We start from the raw sequence: 12,422 nt of genomic DNA on the forward strand, positions 1-12,422 counted from the left end.
AGTCAATACAGTCCAAATGTTCAAACAGCTAGGTCATTTTGGTCATTCTTTAAAACTTACATAGATAAACTTACCATATTTACTTACTTGAAAATTTCAAAATCAGCCTAATGTTTTTAGTAAATTATGGCTACTTAAAACTGGAGCATTACAGTTTTCACTGAAGTATATATACCCTCAAAGGAAATTTTGGATCCCATGATAGAAATTGGGTGTTACTGCTGCAGTGTAAAATATAATTCTCAAGCCCTGCCCCATGAGAACAGGAGAATTAGGGACCCCATTTTATAGATGAATACTGACATGGGCAAATTAACAAAGCAGGTCTGGTCCCTGGTTCAAAATGCTTTCTCTGCTGTCCAGCTTGTTGAAGGTATTACCATTTCAAAGCAGGATAAAAGTGGGGAGTGTCAGGATTATATAGGGAAATATTCATTGCAAGTATAAGAAGCATACTTATTTCAGTAAGAAAGTTAAAATTGTAAGTTCTATAGCATCTCAAGCATACATAGGTGTCTTACACTTTAGTTTTTTAAATGTAGTCTATAGTATAAAATGAGAAACTGAAACAATTCTAGTTTGTTCCAATATAAGTTGATCCCACACCAGCTCCCAGCCAAAGTAGATGAGTCAGATATATGAAAGGCAAAAAACAGCTGCTTTGCCAGGAGTGAAATATTCCAAATATTCTATTTGATAATGGTCTGGGTCTTTCCAACAATAAGTTATGGTTGTGTGTAATCATTGACCTTTTAACTGTATGACTCCTGTGTATGTACCTGACAATGAGGAAAAAAAATCTGAATTTTTATTTTAAACCTATGGCTGGAACCCAGTATTCCTAGTGGCCTGGGTATGATTTTTGTTTGTTTTTCTATTTTTCTTTCACTGACTAAGCTATAGCATCTGTATAGGCAGCTTTTCTCAGAAGTGGACATTGAAGTGAAGGGCGGACATGATCCTGCAGAGCCTTCAAGCCTGGTATGTACATTGAATTGTGTGCTCAGTGGAGCAGCAGTTACAAATTGCTAAACTCCCAATATCCTGGGACAGGTCATAGGAAGCCCAAGACTGAATTCTGGCTCTCTCTAGAGAAGACACTACATAATAATAAATAGCCATGTGTCAGACACTACTTTGAGCTCCTCACATGTTAACTCATTCAATCAACCACAAAAGGGAAGTAGCTGGCATGAGAGTTTATTGTCAGTTTTAATTTACGTGCCTGGCTCATCTAAGAAATCCATGTATTCTTAAGCTAGCAATCCTTAGAAAACTGCTTGAAGGAAATGTTATATAGTAGTCACAATACTTTGTGTGTATGTGCGTGTGTATCTTCAGCAGAGAAAGCAGACATTGTTCTCAATTTCATAATGTCAGAGTGAAAGAAAGACCATGTCATTATTTGGTAAAATCTACATGTAAATCCTGTTATTACCTTGCTTTCCCATCACATTGGCTTCAACAAAAGAAGTTAAGTGCACTCCTTTTCAGGAAACGTATGAATGTTCTATTTAATGAGTATTCAGATGTTTTTGAGCCCTTGTCTCACAGAGCATTTGTTTAAAATTAGGTAATTCATGTGTAGCTAGTCAGCATCTGCTTTCTGACTTAAGGCTTGTCAGCCTTTGCTGGAAGAAAGTTGGTCTTGATTGACATTGCAGGTGTGATTAACTTACATGCTGCATATAAAGTAAGTTTAATAGTGTGGCCCTCGCCAGTTTGGCTCAGTGGTTAGAACGTTGGCCTGTGGACTGAAGGGTTCCAGGTTCGATTCCAGTCCAGGGCACATGCCTGGGGTTGCAGTCTCCATTCCCATGTGGGAGGTACAGGAGGTAGCTGATAATGATTCTCATCATTTGATGTTTCTCTCCCTCTCCCTCTCTGACATCAATAAAAATACATTTAATAAATAAAAATAAAAGCGGATGTGAGTGTGTATAAAGCTCATCAATTTCATAGGCCTTACCATAGGTGTTGCTTAGATATTGAGCTGCACAGGAATAAGAGGCCACCAGATGGCAAGCTAACACTGGAAATGGGTGTATAGCTAAGTTCTGGACATTGGAAGAGAAATTACCTTTCCATTTTTTTATTTCTATTCTATAGAGATGGGGGCTAATAATGTGGTCATCTGTATTTTTGAATACTTACAATAAGCTAGCTGAACAGTTACTGAAGTATAGTTTTAAAAATCGGGAGATGACTAGACTGTTTATAATGGATACAGGCTAGAGCCACTTTGTATGGATTATAGATATTATTAACTTTTTCCAAAGCACCAGTCAAAAGTCTTGTTTTGTTTTGACTAAACGGTAGTCACTCTACTACCTCTACATGCAAAGGAGACTTGGAAATGTGCCTTTGTTCAGGTGGGCATATTGCCACCTCCAATAAAATCAGTTAGTACCTAGTTGTCTAATACAGTTTTTAAAAATGGGTGTGACACAGTTGATCATTACATGGGATACCAATATTTCAAATATATTTGAAACAATTTTATACATGAAATCTGGAAGATTCGATTTGGAGTTTTAAAAAGATGAAATCTTGCTGTTACTTTATGTAACATTAGGCAAGTTGCTATATCATTTTGAGTTGTAGTCTTCTGATTTGTAAGTATTTTAAAGATTTCTTCCAATTTCAGAATGCTATGACTTTTTAGTTTGCACAACATAGTTTTGCTGTAAGATTTATGATGATGTTAATTATTGCTGCACATCTACTGTGGGTGAACTCTGAAGGTATGATAAAGGATGTGGCTCTTGCCTGCATGTAAGATGTTCATAATTTAGAGGGGGATAGGGGCAAGTGATATAATGAAGCCATTTTGTGAATTATAATATCTGACATTTTAAATAACCTTTATGTGCCAGGGTTTTGCATGGATCATCTCATATACTCTCTTTAACAACCCTATGTGATAGGTATTGTTTATCCCCATTTATATCAAAAGTTTGCTCTCTGGTGGAAATATTTGATCCAAGCCTTGAAATGAAATTAGAATTTCTCAAGGTGGAGAAAATAATGAAATCATACATAAGTACCTTACATAGCACTATAATGTCATGATTTTAAAGAAGATCAATCTTACTATAACCAGTTCTGTGGAACTGCCTAAAGTGTTCATTGTAATGAGGTATGTTGCTATTTATGTACATGAAATTTTTTTAAAGGTGGTTCTCTACTAAACAGATCTTTCTGTGGTATCAGGTTTATATAGTGCTATAGCCAATACAAAGTCTCATTTTGCCATTACCCAATATATGTTCTAGTTATGAAAACTATAGGATGTTGAAGAGCTAAAAGGAAATTTGGAGGTCATCGAGCTATACCTCCCATATAAATCCAGGATTTTTGTTGTTGTTAATCCTCACCCAACGATATTTTTCCATTGATCTTTTAGAGAGTGGAAGAGAGAGGGAAAGACAGAGAGAAACATCAGTGTGAGAAAAACACGTCGCAAGGAGCCTGTAACCAAGGTACATGCCCTTGACTGGAATCGAACCCAGGATCCATTGGTCCACAGGCCGACACTCTATCCACTGAGCCAAACCAGTTAGGGCTAAGTCCAGGAATATTCTTGATTTCCTCTTTCAGTGTTAGGGATCTACTACATCAGGGAATCATTTTGTTGTGAGGCAGTTCAGTTTAACATTTCTGTATTAGGAAAGCATCTTTATCTCTGATTTTCAGCTATTGGTTCTAGTTCTGAAGCCTTGGGAAATGATAAGCTGTTTGTCTTTCAAATGTTGGGAAAATCATTCCCTATAGTCTGCACACAAACATCTAACACAGGATTAAGTTAACTTTTTCCCAATAGTTTCCTACTATGCTTTTTCATGTGGAAATGACAGACAGCTAAAACTCAGGGATTTATTTATGTCATGAACTAATACCAATCCTAGTCTCATATTAAGATTATAAATCTTGATGCAGAATGATTACTGGTTCCATTTCACCTGAATTCTGAGATTTATTTTTTAATGTATTTTATTGATTTTTTACAGAGAGGAAGGGAGAGAGATAGAGAGTTAGAAACATCGATGAGAGAGAAACATTGATCAGCTGCCTCCTGCACATCTCCCACTGGGGATGTGCCCGCAACCCAGGTACATGCCCTTGACCGGAATCGAACCCGGGACCTTTCAGTCCACAGGCTGACGCTCTATCCACTGAGCCAAACCGGTTTTGGCTCTACTGAGATTTTTAATCCTGTTTTGTTTCGGCACCCAACATACTTGTCATTTATTTTGTCTTTAGTAGATACGGCTTCTGTGTCTTCTGAATCACTAATGTGAATGTAGTCAGGAACTGGTTTTGGCCACAAGAGACAAATGAGAGATTGGGGGGCGGGGGAGGGGTGCGGGGGAGAGAGAGAGGGAGAAAGAGAAACAAGGAAAAGACACCAGATGAAAGTTAAGGTTTCTTATAATGAAAACAAACTGTGAAGATAGGTGGTTCAGGCTGATATGGCAATTTCATCATGGCTTCAATGTCCCAGGAGTTTTTTGCTCCATCCAGGTCTAGCTTCCATCCTCAAAGTCACTTCGTGGTAGAAAGATGTTCACTGCAGTTCTAGCTATGATGTCTCAGGCAGGAAGGAGTGGGGGAGTGAAAAGATGCATGAAAGCTAGGTCAGCCTCCCTTTTATTTTTTCTCAGAATACTGTCAATCTGGTAGTTTTGATAAGGTAATTACATATTGCCTCTACATGCAAAGGAGACTTGGAAACCTGCTTTTTAGCTGGCACATTGCCATCCCCAACAAAATCAGAATTCTCTTAGGTGAAAAGGAGTAAATACTGGGTAGACAAAAGATGGGAAGAGGCAAAAGGGACAAAAATATTAGGAAGATTGAGTTTCTAAGTACAGAGACCTAAGTTGTGGGGATACAAGGATACAAAGAGGTGAATAAGATAATATCTTTGACCTAGCTACAGTCAGTAGTCTTTAATCTCACCAAACTAATGTAATTAGAGGCAATCTTCTCTAAGAAGATTGGCTTTTCACATTTGCTAATCTTTCACAGAAAGATCTCAAATTACTGCATTTACTTTCTTTGAGGTAAATGATAAATGCTTTATCAGTGAAACCACTTGCTAACCTAGTGGTTAATGCTTTTTTTAGTATTGGGGTTAATGATCATCAATTTAGTTAATGACATTTTTATAGCAAAAATTTGAAAATTATATTGCTTAATATTTGTCTCGTCTTGACCCAATCTATTGCACAGTGACTTTTTGCTGAAGGATAGGAATCTGGAGTCCAGTTCTTCAACTTCCTATTATTCTGTACAGACAAGTGGGTTCATCTCCAATTCTATGCCATTCTGTCTATCTCTGCTCTGATCGGAGACCCATAGCACACAATTTTCCATTCTAGAGGGAGGGGAGATGTATTAATAAATTGCAGGCAAGTTGTGACATTGTATCATACATTGTGAATCCCTGATCATAAAAGGTCCAATAATAGGGAAATGTATAACATATTTTCAAGTTCTATGGTTAGAGAGAAGTGTTAAATCAAATGGGCATATTCTTTTTCTGGATCCTCTCCCACTCCCTATAAATGTGCTTTTTCTGTGGAACTGCCGTCCATCATGACCCTAGGGCAGTGGTTCTCAACCTGTGGGTTGTGACCCCTTTGGCGGTCAAATGACCCTTTCACAGGGGTCGCCTAAGACCATCCTGCATATCAGATATTTACATTGTGATTTATAACAGTAGCAACATTACAGTTATGAAGTAGCAATGAAAATAATTTTATGGTTGGGGGTCACAACATGAGGAACTGTATTTAAAGGGCCAGAAGGTTGAGAACTACTACTCTAGGGTGACCCTTTGCGATGTCCAGGGACACCTAAACTGCAGAGTCGTGGGCTCTGGTCTTTTCCCCTAGCTGGGCCTTCTCGCTTAGATAGGCTCCTGTGCCCCTAGTTAGCAGCCACCTCGCCCTCCCCAGCCTTTCTCTGCAAGGATTGGGTGGGGCTGCGTGAGTGGAGCTGTGGCTGCTGCTTTGGAAAGCTTGCCGGTGCCTCAACTGCACCTTGGAGGACATCACGTTTGTCAGAAGTGTCACTTATACTTTCCACTTGACAGACCTAAGCACTTAGAAGGATGCTGTTAGCTGGGTTTCTTCAGACTAATTGGCAGTTAACTATTCAAAAACAATTCATGAACCCTGCAGCAAAACAATGAGACCTCTGGTGTACATACTGAAAATTTTATTCCTCCCAAATTACATGAAGGCTGATACCCTTTTTTTCTCATCCCAGCCTAGTTCTTGCTTAGGATGGATGCAGGTTTTCTTTGTTTAACCTTCTAGTGTGTTGCAAAGTAGCTTTGTTTCACTTTCCTGAGTTGTGCTTATGGCAGAAGCTGAACGGTGATTCTGGAGTAGCGGAGGGGCCCTTACCTCACCACATTCAACATATCTGAGGTTGGGGCACTCACACACTGAGAACTTGGGTCTTTTAGAGTATTTTTGGAGACAGCACTTAAGAAGGCACTTGAGAATCAAAAAGCTCAGTTCAGTGAAATTCAACACAATACACAGGCATGAGGTAACCACCATGAAGAGGATGAAGATGGTTTTCTCGGTGGGTCTGGACATGAAGCAGTCCACAGTGTTGGGACAAGGCTCCAGATCACACTTCATAAGGTAAGGAACACTGAAGCCATCATACAGCTTGTAAAATAAAACCAAGAAGCCAATTTCAAAACCAAGTTTAACAATGAGGCTGATAAGGTAAGTGTACCACAGGCCCCCATCCATCGTACCTAGGCTAACATATAGTTTCTTTCTGTGCCTTTTCTCTCTACCCTCACGATAGGCTGCATGTAGAACCACCAGAAGTGAAGGTGTGGAGACCATGATCAGTTGTAAGGCCCAAAGTCTGACCTGGGAGATGGGGAAGAAGTAGTCAAAACACACGTTTTCACAACCAGGCTGTCTAATGTTGCACTCAAACTCTTCCTGCTCATCTTTCCACACATGCTCTGCTGCCACCATGTAGACCAGCAAACGGAAGATGAATACAACAGCCAGCCAAATCCGCCCAATCCCAGTTGAGTGTTTATTTACTCCACTTAGGAAGTCTCTGAGGAATATCCAACTCATAGCGTAGGCTCAAAAGAAGACAAGATTCTGAAAAAGAAAACAATTTCATCATGATTCATTTATTTTTATTCTACTGATCATTTATTTCTACTGTCTTACTTGATTATGGAATTGTGGGAAGTAAACTCAAACTTCTGCATTACAACAACTTCGGATGTTGAGGGCTCCCTAAGAATCCCTAAGGATGTCCTCTCTTTCCTACAAGGAGATGACATAACTGGCCCACATTTGTAACTGATCCCATGACCAGTTTAATTGGGAATTTGGTTGGTCATCCCACACATACTACCCTGCTTTCAAACAAATCCTTTTAGTTGATTGCTTCTCTCTAATAATGGGTTCTGTGGCTGACCTGGAAAGAATTGGATGTAAATCTCTAGGTTACCTTGGTACTTTAAGATGTCTCTTACATGCCAGCTTCTTTTTTAAAAAAAATTTTTTAAAAATATATTTTATTGATTGTTCACAAAGAGGGAGAGAGACAGAGAGCCAGAAACATCAATGAGAGAGAAACATCGATCAGCTGCCTCCCGCACATCCCCCACTGGGGATGCGCCCGCAACCCAGGCACATGCCCCTGACCAGAATCGAACGCGGGACCCCCCAGTCCGCAAGCCGATGCTCCATCCACCGAGCCAAACCGGCCTTGGCACATGCCAGCTTCTTGAAGTAGTTGTCTCTACTCACTTTGCCTAATTTGTCAAAATACTTCCCCAACCCTTAAAGGTTATTCCCTGCCCCTACTTCCCCTCATGTTCTGACAGAGTTCACCTAGTGAAAAGTGAGGTTCTACAATATCAACTTTCTCAGACCCATGCTTCCTCATCCCTCCAGACCTACTTACATCCATGCCCAACTTACCTTCTTTAACGAGTTTGGAGGGAGAGGTCAGTCTCCTCTTGCCTCAAAATGATCATTCCAGCTCTTCATCCATTACTGATCTGTCCACTTTCCCTGCCCTTTAATTTCCTTAGCTGGTTAACTATCATTACCAACAACCACGCACCCAAGTCAGGAATCTCATAACCATTCTAGACTCCTCTCATGACCCTTTTTTAATTGCTCACCAAGTTCTGATTCTTCCTAGTTATTTCTCAAATTTATCTCTAAGTCACTGCTGAAATCTTTCTGATCTGTACAGCCTTCCCAGTGTCATCTATCTCTTCCCTTGTCCTCCTAGTACATACTTGATGCTGCTTAATTCTCTTGTGCTTCTCTCCATCTCTTGCTTTTATTCCCTATAAAAAGCCTTTTTCATTTCTGTTACATTTACTTTCTGGCACTCTGCTTCTGTCTTGTTCATAATTGAACTTGTGGGCTGGGCCCTGGTTTGTGTTTGTTGGACCCATCATATGCTCAGCGCTGTGTGTCCAGTGCTTTTGAGTTGGTTTCTCCCAACCACTCTAGAAAGTGGGGTTTGTTTATGGTGGTGTTGGTTTTGGTTGTTAATATTTTTCAGATGAGAAAGCAGACTCTGAAAAATGCCGCTTTCCCAAGGTCACACAATAAGGTGCAGAGCAGGGTTCAACTCCAATCTCCATTACTTTATTTTTCAGTTAAAGGTGCAAGAAATGTATTAGGTAAAATGCCTGTGAAAGAGAACAGGGAGGAAGCTGGGAAAGGCTTGGAAAACCATCAGACCGTGATGCAAGTCTGACCCCAGGAAAGGAAGAAATGAAGGTTGGGTAGAAGTGACAGACTGCAATCTTTTGTTAAAAATTATTTTTCAACCACAGTCCACCTTCAGCATTATTCCACTTTGGTTTCAGGTGTACAGCACTGTGGCCAGACAATCACATACCTCACAAAGTAATTTTCATTATTTTAAAACAGGGTTTTTCAACAGTTGCACCATTGATATTTTGGGCTGGAAATTTCATTCTAGCAGCTGTCCTGTGCATTGTGGAGTGTTGAGCAGCATCCCTGGCCTCTGCCACGTCCTGTCCCCACTGTGACAACCAAAAATGTCTCTAGACATTTCCAAATGTACCCTGGAGAAATGAGGCAAAATCTCTGCAGTTGAAAACTGCTGCTCTTAACTTGCTGCTATAATCAGACGATGTGGGTTAGAGCTCCTGGTCTGCCACTAACACACTCTGTTATGTCTCAGGTGAAAATCTTGCCATTTCAGGTCCTGTTTCCTATTACAGAAATAATTGCATCTTACTTTCTTTATAGACTCAGCCAAAAGAGTACCATGGAAATGATGCTGTGAAGGGCACCTGGGGGTTAAGAAATTTGGGGTATTGTTATAACAGCACACCTGTTGGAGCACATCACATTATCTCCTCCTAAAGGAACAATAAGGAGCAGCCCACACGCTACAGCCCCAAGGAGATGTATGAAGGCTAAGAGCTGTTTTCAGAGAAAACAAAGGTACATGTACACAATGCTCTATTCAGTAGGGAATTAATACTCGAATGTCCTTGGTTTCAGAACACCAACAAAATTGTATTAAATAAAAAGGATTCTCAAATCCACCTGAAAGATTAATGTCTCCGTGAATTATTAAAACAAAGCCCCAAAGGTTACAAAGGAATAAAAAAGTATTATGTTTCCTCATGGCGTGTCATTGGGCATTTGTCCATATTACTCAAGTGGATATTTATGTAATGTTCCAAAAACATTTGAAAGTACTCTGTTGGGCATGTTAGAAAAGGGAGGAAGATAAGAGTGGATACAGACTATTCTGCTAAGAGAAAAGCAGTAAAAAAAAAAAAAAAAAAAAAAAAGGTATTTGAACAGAATCCAAAGGTTGATATTGTTAAATGTGTCAGGATTCTGAGTTTCATTGGACTGATAAATGTCCAACCTATTTTGAAATTCTCTGCTGAAGAAGAGAGAATTCTCAGGAGGGAGGGGTGTTCTAATGTTAGTTCACTTTTAACAGCTGTTTAGCATAAGTGAAATAAGCCTGGGCACAGGGTTGAACTCCTTGGGTTCAAGTCCACGTTCATCTGTGATAATAGTACCTACCTCCTAGGCCTCAAAACAGAGTCTGACACATTGTGGGTGCTCAATAAGCAATATATGCTTTTTTTTTCTTCATTAAAACCTTCCTTGATGTCAAAGTAAAGCCTTTTCAATTGCAAGTTAAATTTGTGGGGGTTTTTTTCTCTAGCTCTGTTCCTGTGAAGGTGAAAAATAGGAATCTCCACTTAATAGCCTGTTAAGCATTTGAAAGCAGTAAGTGAAGTCATTAGTTCAAATATTTTTGTATTTTAATGCACAAGATTGTCTCCTTATTTTAATAAAGATCTTTAACTTATCCCTTTCATTAAATCATCAAGGATTACTCCCAATTTTTAAAAGAGTTTCCACTTACCAGTTCTAATGAAGCAATTCTATGATTTTCTCCTCTTAAGAAGTAGCAGTTTACTGCACAGGAATTCAATCTTAAAAATTCGGTTAATCAAATACTTTCAGAAAGTAAATATTCAATTCTTTTTTTTTTAATTAAATCTTTATTTTTTTATTTTATTTATTTATTTTTTTTAATTTTTTATTACAAAGGGTATTACATATGTGTCCATTTCCCCCCCCTAAATATTCAATTCTTGATATCAGGAATAATTTTGGAAAGTTGCAAAATTCCCCCCAACATTTTATGTAAATTAAAAGTAGGGGTGAGAAGCCGGTGCTGGGACAAGCAGATTTTCACATGCAAAAAAATAAAGTTGGATTCCTACCTCACCATTTAAAAAAATTTCAACTCAAAAATGGATCAATAATCTAAATATAAGAGCTAAAACCATAAAAGTTTTCAAAGAACATAATATATTTATGATCTTGGATTTGGTAAAGGATTCTTAGATGTGACACCAAAAGCATGAGCAACAACAACAACAAATAGATAAATTGGACTTCATAAAAAACTTTTGTTCTGCCCTGAGAAGTGTTACTAAGTGGTTAGAGAGTTGGCCTGCACATGGAAGGGTCCTGGGTTCAACTGGGTTGCAGGTTCGATTCCCAGCCCCAGTCAGGGCATGTTCTGGAGGCAACCAATCGATATGTCTCTCTCACAACAGTGCTTCTCTCTCCCCCACCCCCGCCCGCCTGCCCTTGCCTCCTCCCTCCTTTCCACTGTCTCTGAAAAGCAATTGGAAAAAACAACAATATCCTCAGGTGAGGATTAAGAACAATAAAACTTGTTCATCAAAGAACATTATCAAGAAAGTAAAAAACAGCAACCTATAAAAATGAGAAAAAATATTTAAGTCATATATCTGGCAAGGGCTTAATATTTAGAAATATATTTTAAAATTCCTAAAACTCAACTACAAAAAGACAACTCAATTTTAAAATGGGCAAAACCTGAATAAACATTTCTCCAAAGAAAATATGCAAATGACCAGTCCACCCAGGAAAAGATGCAACATCATTAGTCACTATGGAAATGAAATCAAAACTGCATGAGATACCACTTCACACTTACTAGGATGGGTATAATCTTTAAAAGGTAAACTAACAAGTGTGAGCAAGGATGGTGGAGAAATTGGAATCCTGTACAAAACAGGTAGAAATGTAAAATGGTGCTGCCACTGTGAAAAACAATTTGGCAGTTCCTCAAAAAGCTAAACATAGAATTACCTTATGACCCAGCAATTCCACTTCTGGATAAATATCAAAAAATGTTTTTTGAAAACAGGCTCTCAAAGAGATGTTTGTATGCCAAGATTTATTACAGTATTATTTCCAGTAGCCAACAGGTAAACACGACTTTTTACATCAACAGATGAATGGATAAACAAAATTATTCAGTCAGAAAAAGGAAGGAAGTTCTGCTACATGCTACAGCAGGTATGAATCTTAAGACATTATGGTAAGTGAAATAAGACACAAAAGGATAACTATTGTATGATTCCACTTATATGAAGTATCTAGCAAACTCCCTAGAGCTAGAAACTAGATTAGACATTACAGGTACCAGAAGGAAGAAAAAAATGGATAGTTATTGCTTAATGATTACAGAGTTTCAGGTTGGGGTTGAAAATTTTTTAGAAATAGATAGTAGTGATGGTTGCACAATACTATAATTAATGTTACTGAATTGTACACTTAAAATGATCAAAATAAATTTTGTTATGTATATATTTTACCAATACAGTGGGGCCTTGACTTATGAGTGTCCCGACAAATGAGTTTTTCGAGATATGAGCTGTCTCTTGGCCAATTTTTTGCTTTGAGTTGTGAGCTAAAATTTGGGTTACGAGCCAGCTTCAGATACCTCACCGCTAGTTGGCGCAGCGAACGTCACAGTGAACGCCACAACATCAGCCTAGCATCACGTGTCTCACTCAT

General features: G+C 38.7%; 1 protein-coding gene across 3 annotated transcripts in view; it reads right to left on the bottom strand.

Annotated features, from left to right (window-relative positions):
- Positions 1-6,205: 6,205 nt before the first annotated feature.
- Positions 6,206-12,422, bottom strand: part of GJB7 (gap junction protein beta 7) — a 13,867-nt gene continuing 7,650 nt past the window's right edge. For 2 of the 3 annotated variants that reach the window (XM_006773477.2, XM_006773478.2), the window contains exons 2-3: positions 10,447-10,516; positions 6,206-7,148 (exon numbers count right to left, since the gene is read on the bottom strand). In XM_006773477.2, coding sequence (XP_006773540.1) covers positions 6,315-7,121 — 807 coding nt within the window. In that variant the 5' untranslated portion in view covers positions 7,122-7,148; positions 10,447-10,516 and the 3' untranslated portion in view covers positions 6,206-6,314. Of the gene's footprint in view, positions 7,149-10,097; positions 10,251-10,446; positions 10,517-12,422 lie in introns of all 3 variants that reach the window. The other variant, XM_015570316.1, reaches the window with a different exon arrangement.

The sequence above is a fragment of the Myotis davidii genome, unplaced genomic scaffold (assembly GCF_000327345.1).
Source record: "Myotis davidii unplaced genomic scaffold, ASM32734v1 scaffold185, whole genome shotgun sequence".
NCBI classification, from domain to species: Eukaryota; Metazoa; Chordata; class Mammalia; order Chiroptera; family Vespertilionidae; genus Myotis; species Myotis davidii.